This window comes from Neovison vison, chromosome 2 (genome assembly GCF_020171115.1).
Source record: "Neovison vison isolate M4711 chromosome 2, ASM_NN_V1, whole genome shotgun sequence".
In the NCBI taxonomy this organism is placed as follows: Eukaryota; Metazoa; Chordata; class Mammalia; order Carnivora; family Mustelidae; genus Neogale; species Neogale vison.
Window position 1 is genome coordinate 36,372,477 of NC_058092.1, and position 20,852 is coordinate 36,393,328.

The 20,852-nt window shown below is 37.5% G+C and overlaps 1 protein-coding gene across 1 annotated transcript in view; it reads right to left on the reverse strand.

Annotated features, from left to right (window-relative positions):
* Positions 1-20,852, reverse strand: part of PIK3R3 (phosphoinositide-3-kinase regulatory subunit 3) — a 132,431-nt gene that overhangs the window by 22,066 nt on the left and 89,513 nt on the right. Inside the window, exons 4-5 of the mRNA XM_044238134.1 lie at positions 14,063-14,243; positions 13,306-13,431 (exon numbers count right to left, since the gene is read on the reverse strand). Coding sequence (XP_044094069.1) covers positions 13,306-13,431; positions 14,063-14,243 — 307 coding nt within the window. The remainder of the gene's footprint in view (positions 1-13,305; positions 13,432-14,062; positions 14,244-20,852) is intronic.

The following is a 20,852-nucleotide window of genomic DNA, read 5'->3' on the forward strand; positions in this document are numbered from 1 at the left end:
TAGGTAAATATTTCTGCCCTCTCAGAACTTACAGTTTAGGGGGTTATACAGACAATAAATAACAGACATATAAGTAAGTAATTCACACTGTTTGTTAGAATTACTAAGAATCTGTAAGAACTGTTATGGAAAAAAAGAACAGTAGAGTGGGAAATAAGGACTGAAATGCGAGTTGCAATTTTAAATCAATTGCCATCTGAGACTTGACAACATTTGAGCAAGACTTGAAGGAGGTGAGGGGGTTAGCCAGGTGAGGTGGGTGGGGAATGTTTCAGGCAAGGAAGCAGCCAGTGCAAACACTCAAAGGTAGGAAGCAGGTCTAGTATATTCGAGGAACATGAAAGTGGCTAGTGTGGTTGGAGTACAGTGAAAAGGAGAGTTAGAAAAAATGAGGTCAAGGAGGAAGAGTGGCACAGATCATATTGGGTACTATAAAAACACTCTGGGGGCACCTGGGTGGCTCAGTGGGTTAGGCCGCTGCCTTTGGCTCAGGTCATGGTCTCAGGGTCCTGGGATCGAGTCCCGCATCGGGCTCTCTGCTCAGCGGGGAGCCTGCTTCCTCCTCTCTCTCTCTCTGCCTGCCTCTCTGCCTACTTGTGATCTCTCTCTGTCAAAAAAATAAATTTAAAAAAATCTTAAAAAAAAAATAAAAATAAAAATAAAAACACTCTGGTTTTTCCTATGTGTAAACCATGGAACCAGAGTTAAGCCTTAAACAAAGGAGTACTGTGATCCTACCTATGTTTTACAAGTACAGGTTTCCCCAGCATTCTCCAAATACGCAGTTCCTATGAAAGTTTTCATAAGCCAAAATGGCATAAAGCAAAGAAGCAATTACCTTAATTTACACGGGAAAAATCTTTCATGTTCCTAGAGTCAAAAAATAACATCTCCTAGGCTTTTTTCTTACACCTTAGGACACATCTAAGGGATGCACAAAGTAAATGGAGATAAAACACAGATGCACACAGACCAGTTCAAAATTATGGTGGCTTGATGCTGGGAGGCTGAAGCAGTTCTCAGGGAGAGGCGGCACCTCTCCCAACACTTGGGGAGGTGCGCAGTCTCTAAAAGCTCACTGCAAAACAAGCTCGGGATGCTATTGTCACTTTTCAGTCTTTTTTGTAAAAGCAAAAGTCCTCAGATTTCTTCCAGTTAGTAAAAACACGTACTAATGTAGGTCCTTCATAAAAGCCAAGTGGTGTAACCTGATCTTGCAAAATGCAGGAGATACTTGTATTACCAGCTGCTCTACTGAGAACTGATAGCGGGAGAGGAACGTGGATAAGGGCAAGAAGATCTGTTAGGTTTCTGTGGTAAATCAAAGCAAGAAATGATAGTGGGCTTCGAACAAGGTAGTAGTAGCAGATGTGGTGAGAAGGGGCTGAATTCTGGCTACATTCTAAAGGTAAAGTAAACAGGAATTCCTGATGGATTAGACAGAAGATGTAAAAGAAAGTATCTCAGTTGGCTTCAAGGCTTTTGACCTGAGCAAAACAGATGTGATTGCTCCAACTGAGATAAGGAAGGCAAAGCATGGAACAGCCTTGAGTTCAGTTTTGTTCATGAATTCAGTTTTGACATGCTAAATTTGAGACACCTATTAAACATCCAAGTGGAGCTGTTGAAAAGGTAGTTGGATATTTATGAGTCTAGAATTAATTTAGAAGAAGCAGAGATGTAAGTTTGTAAATTACTAGCATACAGATGGTATGTAAAGTCATGAGACTATTTGAGATCATCAGAGAGTGAATAAGTAACCAGAAAAAAGAAGAGGACCAATGTCAAAGAGGAGAAATCAGCAAAGAAGTCTAAGAAAGAATGACCACGCAGGTCAAATTCTCAGTTGTTTCTACTTATTTCTAGATCTGGAAGTTCCATTTATAATTATTATTATGGTTTTCTGTTCTACTTCTGATCTATAGAAATAATCATATTGTTTCTGCATACAGCCATGTTTTTAATGTTTATTTTTTTAGTGTGAGATATAATAAATGCATAAAACAAATGCACAGTTGAACAAATTGTTATAAAATAAACTTCCACTATCAGCAACCCCAGAAATTCTTTGTGTGTCCTTTCTAGATCATAATTTCCTGCCTCTTTCCACTCTACCTCTCTCACCTTGGTGATAACACTACCCTACCCTTTATGATGATCCATTTCCATGTTATTCTTCATGATTTTACCACTTTATATCCCCATCCAAAATTTTAAAAAAATTAACATTTGCCTAGTTTTATACCTTCTATGAGTAGACTCATAGTATATATATTCTTTTGCATCTTTTACTTAATAGTCTTTGTGAGAGTAAATGTAGTGTTGTATGTTGCCCTTTAAATAAGTATGTTCACAGGAATACAGTAATCCATCATTGCTTTGTTTGATGCAGAGAAAAGGGAAAAGCATGCCATTTTGGCAAAAGCACACTGTATTTGACAAATGTTTTCAGAGTACTTCAACCTTTTGTGGGAAAGAGTCCCATCTCTCCCTCTGTGTTTCTAAAGTCAAGCATAGTATCATGCCTAGATACTACAAATGAACTAAACTGGAATTTAGGAGATTTATATTCTAGTCCTGATTATGCTAAAATTTGTTATGTCCCTTAATAGAGTCTTTCTATGCTTCAATTTCCCATTATAAGATGGAGATAATGGCAACCCCAGCTGTATTTGAGAGAAAGAGAGAGAGAGAGAATCAGATTTAAAAAAAAAAAAAAAGGTGGGGGAGATTATACATCCAAAAACATTTACTGAATACCTTAGTCTAGTCATGATATATTTTAACCATAGATGACAGTATACCACATACATTTTTCCCTACCTTGTTTTTTATTTATTTTTTTTTTTATTTCATAATACATCTTAGAAATTACTCAAAATCAGGGGACACTTGGGTGGTATAGTCGGTTGAACGTTCAGCTCTTGGTTTCAGCTAAGGTCATGATCTCAGGGTTGTGATCTCAGAGTCATGAGATCGAGCCCCATGTCTAGTTTCACTCAGTGTGGGGTCTGCTTAGGATTCTCCCTCTCCCTCTGTCCCTCCCCCAACTCATGCTTACACACCCTCTCCTGCTCTTAAAAAAAAAAAAAAACTTTAAAAATTACTCAAAATCAGCAAATATAGGCCATCATTTTTTATGGTTATTCTATATCATTTTGTTTAGAAAAAGGTCATTTTCATTATATGTATTATTGTTATTAATGTGCATACTATTATTTCTATTATTTCTTCCTTTCTATATGTAACTGTATTTTTCCCAAATCCTCTTAATTCTATCACCTCATACATTGCAGCATATTTTCATTAAGTGTTCCTTTCCAGTCAGTGGGTATAACCACAGCTGAAATCACTCTGTTCACACACTTCTACATGCTGTCTCCTTTGCCTGAAGCTACATCATAAGCATTTCTCAGGTCATCAGGAATTCCTAAAAATCACTTAGTAACAACAGTTGCCTCCAGGGAATGGGGACTTTTATTTTGCATGCAGTAATTCATACAGAATTCTGCAATAATTTATGCTGAATTTAACGCAGATATTTATGTAGCTTTTGTACTTTTTAAAAATTAAAGTTTTTTAAAAAATATTTTTATTTATTTATTCTACAGACAGAGATCACAAGTAGGCAGAGAGGTAGGCAGAGAGAGAGCAGAGAGCTGAGCAGAGAGCCGGATGCAGGGCTCCATCCCAGGACCCTGGGATCACGACCTGAGCCAAAGGCAGAGGCCCCAACCCACTGAGCTACCCAGGTGCCCAAAAATTAAAGTTTTAAAATAACTTCTGAAAATCTATTTTAATAGCTATATAACATTCTACTATATGTATGATCATTTCACTATCCCCTGATGTTGACCATTTATGTTGATTCGATCTGAAGAAGCATCAGTAACTTTTCCCCCATTCTACCCCAAACACTGGCCTCACAGATCATTCATCTAGAGAGCTAAAGGAATACAAAGAAGCTGAAATTTGCAGTATACAAAAACATACACAGGCACACCAGACATACAGCGCTCAATTATCAGGTAGAAAGAAAAAGTTATTAAGATCATTCTGAAGGTAAGTGACTTACTAAACCTGAAAATAAAATGGAATTAAACATCTCATGTAGGAAAACAGACCATTATAGAATTTCTGGCCACTGAAATCCCACACTTTTTCCCAGTCAGTACTATATTTCATATCTAATCAATAATCTTCATAGGCAGTATCCCCTAGTAAGCCCCACAGCCCTGTAGATCCAGGTGTATTCTCTATCTTAACACTGCCCACCACAGACACTAGCTTGGAAATAAGCTAGTGGCTTTGGGCTGTGGGCTAGAAAAATCGATAGTATAAATATTAGGGTCAAAACAAGACCATGAGTTACAGTAATACTAGAAAAGCTCAGCTGACTAACATTTCCACAGGTAACAATTATAATTATAAGCTATACACAAAGATACAAGAAACATGTATTTTACATTAGTCAAATTGTCAAAAGACAGAGAATCCTAAAAGAAGCAAAAGAGAAGAAATTTGTCATGTACAAAGGATCCTCAATAAAATTAATAGCTGGCTTCCCATCAAAAACCATGGAGGCCAGAAGGCAGTGGGATGGCATATGTAAAGTCCTAAAAGAAAAAGACTGTCAACAGAGAATTCTATATCCAAGTAGTACCATCCTTCAAAAATGAAGAAGAAATTAAGATATTCCCAGATAAACAAAAGTTGAGGGAGTCTGTTACCACTAGATCTACTCAACAAGAAATGCTAAAGACTTTCAGACTGAAATTAAAGGACACTAGAGAGCTATTCAAAGAATAACAAGAAGAAATAAAGAACACTGGTAAAGCTAACTGCATTGAAAATATAAAGCCAAGTAATATTGTACTTCTGGTTTATAACTCCTTTTTTTTTTCTATATATGTAAAAGACAAATCCAGGGGCACCTGGGTGGCTCAGTCATTAAGTGCCTGCCTTAGGCTCAGGTCATGATCCCAGGGTCCTGGGATTGAGCCCTGCCCGGGATTGGCTCCCTGCTTCTCCCTCTCCCACTCTCCCTACTTGTGTTCCCTCTCTCGATGTGTCTCTCTCTGTCAAATAAATAAATAAAATCTTTTAAAAAAAAATGTGCCTGGGTGGCTCAGTTGGTTAAGCAACTGCCTTTGGCTCAGGTCATGATCCCAGGGTCCTGGGATGGAGCCTTGCATTGGGCTCCCTGCTCAGTGAGGAGCCTGCTTCTCCCTCTCCCTCTGCTGCTCTGCTTGCTTGTGCTCTCTCACTCTGTCAAATAAATAAATAAAATCTTTTTTAAAAAGGACAAATGCATAAAACAATGATTATTAATCTATGTTAATGGGCATACAATGTGAAAATAATTAGTGACAATAACAATATAAAGAGGGAGAAACAACAATGTATAGGAGCAAAGTATTTATATACTGCTCCAAATCTGAATAAGTTATAGATGAAATCAGATTGTTGTGCAGTTAAGATATTAATTATAATCTTGAAGGTATTTCCTAAGGAAAACTTAAAAAAATACAGAAAAGGAAAGAAGGGGGCACCTGGGTGGCTCAGTGGCTCAGGTCATGGTCTCAGGGTCCTGGGATCGAGCCCTGCATCAGGCTCTCTACTCTGCAGGAAGCCTGCTTCCTCCTCTCTCAGCTTGCCTCTCTGCCTACTTGTGATCTCTGTCTGCCAAATAAATAAATAAAATCTTTGAAAAAAAAAAAAAAAGGAAAGAAGTGGGCATCAGAAAAAAGATGCACTACAAAAGATCAATTAAATACTAAAAAATCTAGTAATGGTAGAACTTAAGTGCAAAAGACACATTAGACACATAAAAAACTAATAACTAAACGCCAGAAGTCAGTTCTTCCCTTATCAGTAATCAGTAATTATTTTAAACGTAAATGGATTAAATTCTCCAACTAAAAGGCAGACACTGCAGATGGATTAAAAATTTAAAACAACCCAGGGTGCCTGGGTGACTCAGTTGGTTAAGTGTCCAACTCTTGATCTTGGCTCAGGTCTTGATCTTGGGGTCGTGAGTTCAAGCCCCACATTGAGCTCCACGCCCAGCATGGAGCCTACTTAAAAAACAAAAACAAAAACAAACACACACAAAAGAAAAAAATTAAAAACAACCCATGATCCACCCATACACTTTCTATAAGAGACTTGTTTCAGATGCAAAGAACATTCATTCTTCTCAGGTATACTGGGAAACCCACAAATATGTGGAAATCAACACATTCTTAAACAGTCACTGGATCAAAGAAGAAAGGAGAAATTAGAAAATACCTTGAGATAATTAAGAACTAGAGCACAGCATACTGAACTTATGGGATACAGCAAATGCAGTGCCCAAGGAAATTTACAGCTGTCAACACCTTTTTTTTTAAGGTTTTATTTATTTGAGAGAGAGAGAGAAAGTGAGCACACACACAAGTGGAGGGAGAGGCAGATGGAGAGGCGGAGAATCCCAAGCAGACTCTCCACTGAGCATGGAGCCTGATGTGGGGCTCAATGCCAAGACACAGAGATCATCACCGGAGCCAAAACCAAGAGTTGGATGCTTAACTGACTGAGCCATCCAGGTGCCCCTGTCAATACCTACATTTAGAAAAAAAAAAAAAAAAATCTCAGAGCGACTGGGTGGCTTAGCTGGTTAAGCATTTGTCTTCAGGTCAGGTCATAATCCTAGGGTCCTGGGATTGAGAGCCCCAACTGGACTCCCTGCTCAGTGGAGAGCCTGCTTCTCCCTCTCCCTCTGCTGCTCTGCTTGTGCTCTCTATCAAATAAATAAATAAAATCTTTAAAAAAAAATCTCACATCAATAATCTAATTGCATACCTTAGAAACTAGAATAAGAAAAGCAAACCAAACCCAAAGCTACCAAGAGGAAATAATAAAGATTGGAGAGGTAAATGAAACAGAAAATAGAAAAATAGAGGAAAATCAATAAAACTAAAAATTAGTTCTTTTTTAAAAAAATAAATAATTTTTAAAGAAAAATTTTATAGACAAAGTCTTATTTATTTATTTGACAGAGAGAGGGAGAGAGCACAAATAGGGAGAGTGGGAAAGGGAGAAGCAGGCTCCCCACTGAGCAGGGAACCAGATGTGGGGCTAAATCCCAGGACCCTGGGATCACAACCCAAGCCAGAGACAGATGCCTAACTGACTGAGCCACCCAGGTGCTCCTAAAAATTATTTACCAAGATCAACAAAATTGAAAAACCTTTAGTTAGACTAAGGGAAAAAAAAAAGACTCAAATTACTAAATTCTAAGTTAAAAGGAGAATACTACCCACTTTTCAGAAATAAATATTATAAGAGAATACTATTAAAATCTGTATGCAAATAAATTGGATAACCTAAATGAAATGGACAAATTCCTAGAAGTACAGAATTACCAAAACTGACTCAAAAAGAAACAGAGAGAAAGAATCTTAAACAGGCTCCACATCCATTATGGAGCCTGACACAGGGCTCAATCTCGTGACCCAGAGATCATGGCCTGAGCTGAAATCAAGAATCAGGTGCTTAACTGACTAAGGTGTCCAGGTGCCCCTAACCGTCTGACTCTTGATTTTAGCTCAGGTCTTGATCTCTGGGTCATGAGTTCAAGCCCCAAACTGGGCTCCGCACTGGGCATGGAGCCTACAAAAACAGACAGACAGTCAGACCTATAACCCCATAAACCAACAAAGAAAAGTCCAAGACTGCACAGATTCACTAGAGAAGTTACCAAACATTTAAAGAATTAACGGGTGCCTGGGCAGTGAGTGGCTCAGTTGGTTAAGCAACTGCTTTCAGCTCAGGTCATGATCCTGGAGTCCCAGGACGGAGTACCACATTTGGCTCCCTGCTCAGTGGGGAGTCTGCTTCTCCCTCTGACCCTACCCCTTCTCTTGCACTCTCTCTTTCTATATATAAATAAAATCTTAAAAAAAAAAAAAAAAGAAAAAGAAAGAAAGAAAAGAAGTAGCACCAATCCTTCTCACTCTTCTAAAAACTGAAGAGGAGGGAAGAGGGAACTTTCTAACTCATTCTATGAGGCCATCATTACTGACACTGACACCTGATCAAGAGACTACAAGAAAAGAAAACTACAGAACATCCCTTTTGAATACAGATGAAAAAATCCTCAATAAAACACTAGCAAACTAAATTCAGCAGCATATTAAAAGGACTGTAACTATATACTATTACCACATGGAATTTATCCCAGGAATGCAAGATGGTTCAACATACAAAAATCAGTCCATATACAACATTAATATACTGAAGGAAAAAAAACACACATGATCAGATCATCTTAACTGATGTAGACCAAGTATTTGACAAAATCCAATAACCCAGCATGATTAAAAACAATAAACTAGAAATGGAAACTTCAACATGATAAAGGCCATTGTTATAGACTGAATTGTGTTCCCACATAAGATGTGATCAGTCCTAATCCTCAGGACCTTAGAATGTGACCTTATTAGGAAATAGGGTCTTATGTGAATTAAGATGAGATCATATTGGATTAGGATAGGTCTTAATCCAATGATTAGTTAGTATCCTTACAAAGAGAGAAAACAGAGACACAGAGGGATAATATCACTCATAATGAAGGTATAAACCGGAGTGATGTGTCCAACCCAAAGAATGCCAATGACTACCAGCAACCACCAGAAGCTAAGAAAAACAATGAATGTTCTTCCCCAGAGCCTTCATAAAGAGAAGGGCACTACCAACAGCTTGATTTTGGACTTAGAGCCCCCAGAACAGTGAGATGATAAATTTCTGTTGTCTCAGGCCATCCAGTTTGTCATCTTTGTTAGAGCAGACATAGAAAACTAATACAGCCATATATGAAAAACACAAGATTAACATCAGACTCAATGGTAAAATGGGAGAGCTTTCTACCTAACATCATGAATAAGACAATGAGACCAATTTCACGACCTTATGCAACAAAGTACTTGAAGTCCTAGCCAGAGCAATTAGGCAATGAAAAGCAATTACAAGACATCCAAATTGAAGGGGAAGAAGTAAAACTATCTCAAATGAGATGATCTTTTTATAAAACCCCAAAGAATCCACCAAAAACTCTTAGATCTTATAAATTCAGCGAAGTTGCAGAATACAAAATGAATACACAAAATCAACTGTATTCTATACATTAGCAGTGAATAATCCAAAAGAGAAACTAAGGAAACAATTTCATTTATAACAGCATCAAAAAGAATAAAACAGGAATAAATCTAACCAAGGAAGTAAGAAATTCATATATTGAAAACTACAAAACAATGCTGAAAGAAATTAAAGAGGACATAAATAAATGGAACGTCATCCTTGTTCATGGCCTGGAAGACATAATATTGTTAAGATGATAAGACTAGCCAAAGTGATATATGGGTTCAATGCAATCACTATCAAATTCCCAACCAGATTTTTTACAGAAATAGAAAAACTGAACCTCAAATTCATCTGGAATTGAAAGGCACCCAGAATAACCAAAACAATATTGAAAAAAAACAAACTTGGAAGACTCACACTTCCTGGTTTCAAAGCTTATTACAAAGCTATGGTAATCAAAACATATCCTTGACATAAGGACAGACATATAAACCAAAGGAATATAATAGAAAGCCCCCAAATAAACCTTCACAGCTATGATCAATGTCTTACTTCAGCAAATATTCCAAGTTTATTCAATGGAGAAATGGTGTTGGGACCACAGCAAACAGAAAATGTATTTTCACGTGTAAAAAAAATAAAGCTGGAACCTTAACACAACACATATAAAACTTAACTCAAAATGGATCAAAGATCTAAATTTAAACTCTTAGGATACTATCAAGAAAGCAAAAAGACAACCTACAAAATGGGAAAAATACCTGAAAATCATGTATCTGATAAGGGATTAAAAAACCTAAAACTCAACAATAATGAAAACAATACCACTTCATGACTGCTCGGATGGCTATAAAAAATTGAAGATAAAAGCACAAAAAAACCCAAGTCTTAGGATGAGAAAAACCTGGAATCTTTATGTATTGCTAGTGGGAATGTAAAATAGTTTTGCCAGTATGGAAAATAGTTTGGCAGTTTCTCAAAGATTAAATACAGAAAAGCTATATGATCCAGCAATTCCATTCCTAGGTATATATCTAAAAGAAATGAAAGCAGAGACTTGAACAGTTATTTGTACACCAATGTTCATTATTCACAATAGCCAGAAACTGGAAAATGACCCAAATGTCCATCAACAAATGAACGGATAAACAAATGTCATATACATATACAATGCAGTATTATTCAGCCATAAAAATGATACTTTGATAATATGCTAGAACATGGATCTTCCTTGAAAACACTATAACTAGTGAAGTAACCAAAGGACAAATATTATATGATTCCTTTTATATAAAGTACCTAGAATAGGCAAATATTAGAACAATAAATTATGGGGTTAACATATAGACAGAAAATACATGACAATAATAAGAGGAGGAAATAGAATTATGTAATAGCACAGTTATTATGTTCACACACTATGTGGTACAGTATGAACTTAAGTAACTGTGATTAAGAATCCATGTTGTAATCCTTAGAGCAACTTCCTATAGGAAAAAAAAAAGAGAGACAGACATAGCTTAAAGTCCAGATGAGGAATCAAAACAGAACACTAAAAAATGTTTAATGCAAAAGACAACATTGAGGGGCGCCTGGGTGGCTCAGTGGGTTAAGCCACTGCCTTCGGCTCAGGTCATGATCTCAGGGTCCTGGGATCGAGTCCCGCATCGGGCTCTCTGCTTGGCAGGGGCCTGCTTCCCTTCCCCTCTCTCTGCCTGCCTCTCTGCCTACTGTGATCTCTCTCTGTCAAATAAATAAATAAAATCTTAAAAAAAAAAAAAAAAGACAACATTGAAAGAGTTGAGGAACGAAACAGATGGAGCAAAAAGAAAACAGCAAAAATGTAAATGTAAACCCAACCATATCAAAAATTACAAGATATACAAATGGATTACACACTCCAATTAAAAGGCAGAGATTATCAGGCTGGATTAAAAAGCCAGACCCAACTATATATCATTATCCATAAGAAATGCACTTTAGCTATGGCACAAATAGATTGTAAGTAAAAGGACAGAAAATAAATAAATAAAGTAAGTAAGTAAAAGGACAGAAAAAAAATATATCATGCAAATACTACGTGTACAAAAGCTGATGGGAATCTATTAGAAAAAGCAGACTTCAAGACCAGGAAGATTACCAGATATAAAGAGGAATATTCCATATTTTTAAAAAAGATTTATATATTTATTTGAGAGAGAGAGAGTTGGGGGGGGCAGTGCATGAGGGGCAGAGTGAGAGGAAGAGACAGAATCTCAAGCAGTCTCAGTATGGAGGATGAGGGGCTCGATCCCACAACACTGAGATTGTGACCTGAGTTGAAATCAAGAGCCCAGCACTCAACCAACTGAGCCACCCAGGCACTCCAAGGAATATTTCATATTATAAAGGAGTAAATTTACTATAAATGTATAAGAACTTAACAGAATTTCAATTAATAAAAGGCAAAAGCTAACAGAACTAAAAAAGAGAAATAGACAAATCTACATTTGTAACTAGAGACTTTAAGACTACTAATTAGGGGACCTGAGTGGCTCAGTCTTTAGGTGCCTGCCTTCAGCTCAGGTTATAATCCCAGGATCCTGGGATTGAGACCCACATCGGGCTCCCCACTCTGTGGGAAGCCTTATTCTCCCTCTCCCACTCCCCCTGCTTGTGTTCCCTCTCAGTGTCACTATCTTTCTCTGTCAAATAAATAAACAAAATCTTTAAAAAAAAAAAAAAAAGACTCCTAATTAACTGATACCAGCAAAAAAAAAAAAAAAAAAAAAAATCAGTAAAGATAAAGAATATCTGAATGACACCATAAATCACTTTGACCTAACTGATATTTATAGAGAACTATACTGACAACTGAAAGAGCACTCTATCAACTTTACTAGTCTTTGTCAATGTGCAAGTTAACAAAGATAAGGCATGTACTAGGTCATAAGTCAATAAATTTCAAAACACTGCAACCTTAATGAGTATGTTCACTGATACAAAAAAATTAAACTAGAAAAGCAAGATCTAGAGAAGCCCCAAATATTTATTTTTTTATTTTATTTTTATTAACATATAATGTATTATTTGCCCCAGGGGTAATGATTCCTGTTCAGCAGGGAGTCTGCTTCTTTCTCTGCCCCTCCCCCTGCTTGTGCTTGCTCCCCTTCAAATAAATAAAGTATATATTTTTTAAAAAGTAGTTCTAGGAAAAGAACTAGGAAAAAAAAGTTCTAGGAAGAAAAGTAGATTATTGTTCAGAATCTTGTTCTATTACATACATATGATAAAAGAAATCTTATTATTTACATTTATGATCTTAGGGTGCCTGTGTGGCTCAGTTAGCTAAGCGTCTGCCTTCAGCTCAGATCATAATCCCAGGGTCCTGGGATGGAGCTCCATGTCCGGATCCTTGGTCAGCAAGAAAGTTGGCTTCTCCCTCTCTCTCTGCCCCTCCCCCTGCTTGTGTGCACTCTCTCTCTCTCTCTCAAATAAGTAAACAAAATCTTTAAAAAAAAAAAAAAAAAAAAGACTTACAATCTTAAAGTTGTGATTAAGACTCCTGGTGGTTTCATAATTCCCATTAATTCCTTCTTCCTCAGTAAACTCACAAATGTTAGTTGGGTATACCTGACCAAATAAAAATTAGCTTTCTTAGCCTCCCTGCAGCTAGTTGTAATCTGCAGCTATGTCTTACCAGTGCGATGAAAATAGAAGCAGTGTATACTTCTAGGAAGTAGCCCTAAAAACAGGAAGCTTTCCTTTCTCCTTCCTATTCTATCTTGTTTGCTAGAATATTGTTGTGATGGCTGATAGTGGAGTAAGCCAACTTGTACAGATGGCAAAGCATCAAAACAGAAGAACCCTAAGCCCTAATGACTGTGTAGTCGACACAATATCCCTGGCACTGTGTCTATACACAAAAGAAAAATAAATCGCATTCTGAAATCTTTGCTATTGTTATTTTTTGTCATTTTCAGTCAAACCTTATCCTAGTTAATACTAACTGAAAATAATTAATAACTAAGAAAAACAATAAAAAAGTGATTTATGAATGGGAGAAGAATCTATATCATCACAGTCTCAAAAAGTCTGTTGAAAATATTAAGACAGCTAAGGACTGGCAGGTGAATTATAGAAAATCTGAAGTAACTGTACCATTGCATACTTAATTGGCCTAAACAACAAAAATTTACTAACCTGGGATGTTCTGGTATATTCCTCATATAGCCTATCATACTCTTTACTCTTTTCCTGATACTGAGAGTGGTACTCTTGCAGTTTTTTACCAACTGCATCAATGTTGTCTTCTTTTACCAGCTGATCCTGTACAGTTAAACACAAGAAATAAAGGATGTTAACATTATGACATGTGAATTTTTCCACATCTATTTATTTTTAAATTGCTTTTCTACTGTAAGTTTAAGCCACTGTATTAAGCATGCAAAAGTACTAAATCCTTTTTTTAACTCTCAGTCTTTAGGTCACATCAAAATAGTTAATACTTGAAAAATTAAGAAACAAAGTATAAATAGGAAACAGAAACAGAAGTATTTTTATACAAAGTTAATAAGTACATGCAACAAGCTATTAAGGACAGTAGCCAAAAAATAAGTTCCAGAAGTATCTTAAATCTTAAGTGGGAAATTTAAAATGACTAGATTTGTTCTTTTTTTACTGATAAGCCTGGTAAATTAAAATGAAATGATGTTAAAAATGACTTGAACAGCTATCAAGAACTTCTATAGGGGCATGTCAGTGGCTCAATCAGTTAAGCATCTGCCTTTGGCTCAGGTCAATCTTGGGGGTCTGGGGATCAAGCCCCACATTGGGCTCCCTGCTCAATGGGGAGTCTGCTTCTTTCCCTCCCTTTCCTCCTCCCCGCTGCTCATTCTCTCTCTCTCTCAAATAAATAAATAAATAAATAATCTTTTTAAAAAAACTTCTATAATCATACCTGTTGGTATCTGGACACTGGGTACATTAACTTCACATCAAGTTTGGGATTGTACTGAGCAAGAGATTCATGATGATAGTGGTTAATGAGCTCCACCACAGAATTAAATGTCAGAGGATCAGAAAAGCCGTATTTACCATCTCGATGATAGATCTTTATTAATTTATTATTGCCTCCCTTCCTGTGAACAAGACAGCAACTGTAGATTTTTTCCCCAAATTTCTATCAAAGTACTTTCATATGGAGATATAAAAGTATAATGTCATGTAATAAACAAGTTTTACTATGTTAAATGAGACTGGAACTGGTAAAAAGGCATATACAATTATGTGTGTAAAAATACATACAATATCCTGTTATTTTTACAACTATTTCATTTATCTATAACATATCTTGATTACTAAAGGCAAATATACCTATCCAGCAGTCAGTATCAACAAATTTAACAAAAATAATCACTTAAGAAAAATAACTAAAACAGAAGTAAATTATATCTTTTGTTTATTTTCTGAATGGATTTTCTAATTTAAATTCTAATAATATTTTTTCAGAAAGAGCAGAGACAATCTCTTTGGGACCTAAAGATGCAAGGTTGTGTGTCTGGGGGGGGAAGCAGACACCATCTCTGTATGAAGGGGGATAATAAACATTGAGTCACACATCCTCAAGGTTTTATTGTGAATGCACAAACATGAATGACATGAAATGCACAAACATTAATTACTTTTGTAATTAATCTAGCACCTTACATTATTTTGTCTTTTATATTTGCTTATAATTCTTAGAAATGACTATTTATTTAAACCATCACAATAGTTAAATGATTCAACTGTCTTTCAACTGCTTTCTAAAGTATAGCTTTTGAAGAGCTATTTATATTAGAATGAGGTAATTTGATGCTTAAATAGTTTAGACCACTTTTGCTTATTGAGTCATATCCAATGGTCCCTTAAAGATAATTTATAACCAAAGCTTAAAATGGCAGTGTTTTCCAAGTTCCACATAGTGTAATCAAACCACAGCAGGTTGATTCATTCTATCATAGCAAAACACTGCCCCATTCCCACTCAACTCTTCTTCTAACAGCATGCAGACTTAATGGGGGGAAAATATGTCTCCACATCTCTTTATGCCACGCTATTACACATGAAAAATGAGGCACTGGGATTTGTGAAAGGTCAAACATAACAGGTTTGAATCTATGGAATGATTTAATAATGCTTATACAAAGTCAGTATTTAGATGGATGAAGAACTATTCCTATAAAATGCATATTAGAAGGACCACCTAATCATATGTAGTTATTACAGGTATGTACACCCAGACATATACTCACAATAAATGCACGCTGGTCTCTCTGCTAGAGAAAAGTTAAAAGGCATGCATTCATTCAAAATAACTTTATTTGAGGCACCTGGGCAGCTCAGTTGGTAAAGCATCTGACTTGATTTCAGTTCAGATCATGATCTCAGGGTGGTGAGATTGAGCCCCGTACCTGGCTCCACGCTGGGCATGGAGCCTGGTTAAGATTCTCTCTCCCTCTGCCCCTCCCCACTCTAAACAGAACAAAACAAAACCCAAAAAGCTTTATTATATATGCCAGGAACTGTATGAGGTACAGTTCACATAAGGATGAACAAGTCAGACTTAGTTTAAAATAGAACATAACAATAAACTAGATCCATCAAATGGTAATAGGGCCTATGGAAAAAAATAAAGCAGAGTAAAGGAAAGAGATCATTCTGGGGGTGGAGGGTTTGCTATTTTATATGTTGCACAAGAAAAAACACTCTATTCAGGTGACATTTAAGCACAGTTCTAAATGAAGTGAGTGAACTAGCACAGCAGATACCTAGGGGGAAAGTTTTTCAGGCAGAGGGAACAGCAAGAACAAAGCCCCTGAGGTAATAGCTTGGTTGGCATGTTCAAGGAACAGCAAGGAGGCCAGTGATGCTGGGGCTGAATGAGCAAAAGGGAGAGTACTAGTAGGAGAGAAGTAAGAGCTGTAAAATAAGCTCAGATCATATAAGAGTCTGTAAGCCAATTTATGGGCTTTGGCTTTTACTGAGTACGATGGGGAGACACAAGAGGATTCTGAGCAGAATGATATCATCTATCATGTATTTTAAAAGGCTCACTCTAACTGCTGGGTTGAGAAGAAACTGGTCAAAGTGAGTAGGGGTAGAAGTAGAAAGATCAGTTTGGGAGACTATTAAAATAATCTAGGCAAGTGATGATGGCATCCTGAACAAGGATAGTAGCAGAGGAGATTGTGAGCAGAGGAGATTGTGAGATCGTGAGATTCTGAATATATTCAGAAGAAAGCTGACAAGATATACTGATCACATGGATAGGTATAAGAGAAAGAGACAACATAGAGAGGATTTCAAGTTTTTTATCTTAAGCAATCAAAAGAATAGAATCATTTATTGAAATGAAGAAGATTATATAAAAAGAACATGTTTAAAGAGGGAAAGTATTTTGTTTTTAGACATGTTAAGTTTGAGATGCTAGTGAACATCTGAGAGTAGATGATCCAGCAGTCTACTTGAAGAATCTAAAGTTCAGGAACTGTCAGCCTATAGAAATTACTTGACATAAGCACATAGTTGAACAAAAGAAGAGGTCCCAGGTCTAAGTCCTGGGGTTCACCCATGTTTAGCAGTTAGGAAGAAGACGAAGAACCACCAAGGAAACCAAGAGCAATTAATAAAGTTAGAAGAGAACTAAGAGCATGGTGTATTTTTTTTTAAAGATTTTATTTATTTATTTGACAGACAGAAATCACAAGTAGGCAGAGAGGCAGATAGAGAGATGGGGGGAAGCAGGCTCCCCACCGAGCAGAGAGCCCGATGCGGGCCTCAATTCCAGGACCCTGAGATCATGACCCAAGACGAAGGCAGAGGCTTTAAACCACTGAGCCACCCAGGCGCCCCGAGCATGGTGTATTTTTTTTTTTAAAGATTTTATTTATTTATTTGACAGAGAGAGAGAGATCACAAGTAGGCAGAGAGACAGACAGAGAGAAAGGGGGAGAAACAGGCTCCCCACTGAGCAGAGAGCCCGAATGCGGGACTCGATCCCAGCACCCTGGGATCATGACCTGAGCCGAAGGCAGAGGCTTAAACCACTGAGCCACCCAGGCACCCAGCATGGTGTATTTTTAAGAAAGCATTTCAACAAAGAGAAAATGATCAACCAGGTAAATGATCTTAGGACTTGGTGAAGTAGAGATCACTAAATGATCTTGATAAAATAGTTTCAGTGGACCGTAATTGATTAGAGAGAGTGAAAGAAATGACTACAAGAACTGTCTTGAGGAGTATTGCTATAAACAAGGAACAGAGAAATAGGGAAGTGGTTAGAAAGAGATATAGACTCATGGAATTTTTTTTTAGATTTTACTTATTTTAAAGATTTTATTTATTTATTTGACAAAGAGAGAAAGAGCACCAGCTGGGGGAGAGAGGGAGAAGCAGATTCCCCACTGAGCAGGAAAGCCAACCCAGGGCTCCATCCCAGGACCTTGGGATCATGACCTGAACTGAAGGCTGAGGCTTAAGGGACTGAGCCACCCAGGCATCCTTCTTTATTATTCTTAAATGGGAGATAGTATCACATATTTATATGTTGAAGACGGGCTCAGAAGACAAAAACAGATGATGGCCTTAGAAAAGGGACAAGATAATTCCTAAGCGTGATGTCCTTGAACAGAATAGAGGGATGGGATGGGATTTAGCCCACAAGTAAAAAACTTTTACAGTCATCCACTAGAAGAAGAGAGAAAGGGCATTCACATTCAGGTGTAAATATGTTGATAGCTGTGGCAACAGGACCATGAGATAGTTAGATATCTTTTGACTATCTCAAAGTTATCAGTGAAAAGAGAAAGCAATTTTTTTTTTTTAAAGATTTTATTTGTTTGAGAGGGAGAGTGAGAAGGAGAAGCAAACTCCCTGCTGAGTAGAGAGCCAGATGCAGGTCCTGACCCCAGGACCCTGAGATCGTGACCTGAGCTGAAGGCACTTAACTGACTGAGCCACCCTCGTGCCCCAAGAATGGTGAATTTTCTATTATATTTCTCTCTCCCTCACTGTACTCTTCTTTAACAGAAGAATCATGCTATTCCTTCTCATATCCTATAACCTGGCCTAATGCCTGGCATATATCGGATTCCTAAGGATTTAACTACCCCAGGGCACCTGTGTGGCACAGCTGGTTAAGAACCTGACTCTTGGTTTGGCTCAGTTTGTGATCTCAGGGTTGTGAGATCAAGCGCACACTGGGCTTGCTCAGCACAGAGTCTGCTCAGCACAGAGTCTGTTTATGAGACTCTCTCCACCCCTAACCCCTGCTCACTCGCTCGCTCTCTCAAATAAATAAATAGATCTTTAAAAAAATTTAAATATGCAGATTTTCTACAATGAATACTATTTTTTAAAATGGTTACTGGGGGCACCTGGGTGGCTCAATTGATTGGGCATCTGACTCTTGGTTTCAGCTCAAGTCGTGATCTTGGTTCATGGAGTCAAGCCCCACGTCAGGCTCTGAGCTCAGCACAAAATCTGCCTGTCCTTCTCCTTCTGCTCCTCCTCTGACCCACACAATCTCTCTCTCGAATAAAATCTTTAAAAAAAAAAAATTACTGAATTGGAAAACTTCTATTTCCTTATCAGCTACCCCTCACAGTCTGATTTCACTCTCATTCCTCTCATTTGAGGGTCACCAACAACTTTTTTTTTTTTTTTGAAGAGAAAGCATCAGGGGGGTAGATGGCAAACGGAGAGAATCTTTTTTTTACTTTAAAGATTTTATTTCTTTATACATTTATTTATTTATTTGAGAGAGAGACAGGGAAAGTGAGAGAGCACAAAGGGGGAGGAGAGGGAGAAGCAGGCTCCCCACAAAGCAGGGAGCCCAACTCGGGACTCGATCTCAGGACCCTGGGATCATAACCTGAACCGAAGGCAGATGCCTAACCTATTGAGCCACCCACCTGCCCTGAGAGAGAGAAAATCTGAAGCAGGCCCCATGCCAAGCACAGAGCCCAACCTCATACCCTGAGATCACGACCTAAGCCAAAATCAAGAGTCAGACACTTAACTGACTGAGCCACCCAGCCACCATGAGGGTCACTAACAACTTTTACTAAATTCAGACTCGGCCTGCCTCCTCCCTCTACCCCAGGCTCAGATTCTTTGTAGTGCTGAGATTTCTACTTTCCCTTCCTTCTCCCCCCTACCATCTGTTTTTAATATTTTGTCCTCCCGTGACTTCTATGACATTACACTTTTCTCTCAAACTCTTTTGACTGAAAAAAAAAAAAAAAAAAACCTCTTTTGACTGTTCCTCTGTTCCTTCCTGCTGCTAAACACAGTCCCTAGAAATATTTGCCTTCAGCCTCTACCTTTCCTTCCCTCTATATACTCTCTCCTTAAAATCCCATTTACTCTATGTAGATGGTACCTGAATCTTTTTCTAGTTTTATGCTCTCCTCTAAGCATTATATCTGCATTTCTAACTATACTCTATATTTATACCTGGAAGTTCTGGAGCAGGTAAAAATCAACATCTTTCCCCTGTTCTCTATAAAACAACTGTTCCTGACTTGCCTATTTCTATAAATGGCACATTCATTCTAAGCCCAACAAGCTCAAACCAGTCATCTTTAACTCTCCCCCTAACCTCATACCTACTCTATTATTAAACCCTTGTGCTCTTAGCTCTATATTGCCTCTTACTTTGACTCCTCAACTCCTTTCCTAGAGCTGCTCTCCTAGCTAACAGTGTATTCCACCTTTCCATCATTTCATTCCCCTGCTTAAAACACTTTCTTCGTTGTGGTTTCTGTGGTTTGGGTTGGTTTTTTTTTGTTGTTTTTTTTTTTTTGCTTAGAAATAAAATTCAAATTCCTTACCACAGCTCATTAGGCTCTATGCATCTGCTCCTTCCCACTTTCAAGTTCATCTCCTACCACTCTGTGGTTCACACTGTAAGCCAGCCACAGCAATCTTTGTATTCACTGGATCCACCAAATCTTTCCAAAAATCAGTGGTTGGCATTTTCTGTTCCCTCTTCTTGGAACACTTTCCTGGCTGGTTCTTACATATCCTTACATATCTTACATATCCAGAGGTAGGTCATTTCCTCACAGAGGCTCTCCTCGAAATTATCTTAAATTCCCTCTTCCTATATCCCTATCACATAACCCTGTGTATTTCCTATATAGTATTTCATATACTGTGAAGTTATTTTTTATGTGTTTATTGTGTCTTCTTCTCCTCTATTCCTACTTCTACCTCCAAATATAAACACTATAGACAGGAAACCATGTCCAGCTTGTTCATCATTTCCTTTTCCTAACTAAAACAGTACTTAGAACATTGTGGGCATTCAATAAATATTAAATGATTAAAGAATAAATTTATTCTGGGTTATCATTACCTCTCAATTCATAATAGTCTGTTTTTAAAATTTTCTTTTCTTTTTTTTTTTTTTAAGTTCTACACCCAAAGTGGGGCTTGACTCAACCATGAGATCAAGAGTAGCATGCTCTACCAACTGAGCCAGCCAAGCACCCCAATGATTCATGATATTCTAACCCTTTACTAGTATCTATCCTCTTTTATTCTTTTCAAATGTAGTCTGATCATATACTTCCCTGCTGAAAAAATGAAATGGGTTTCCTCTGCCTACCTACAATTTTAAATGCAAACTACACATTTTAGAATTCAAGGCCCTCCTTAACATGAGCCTTTTCCAACACTGCATCCCCGATCACTTGTTTCTC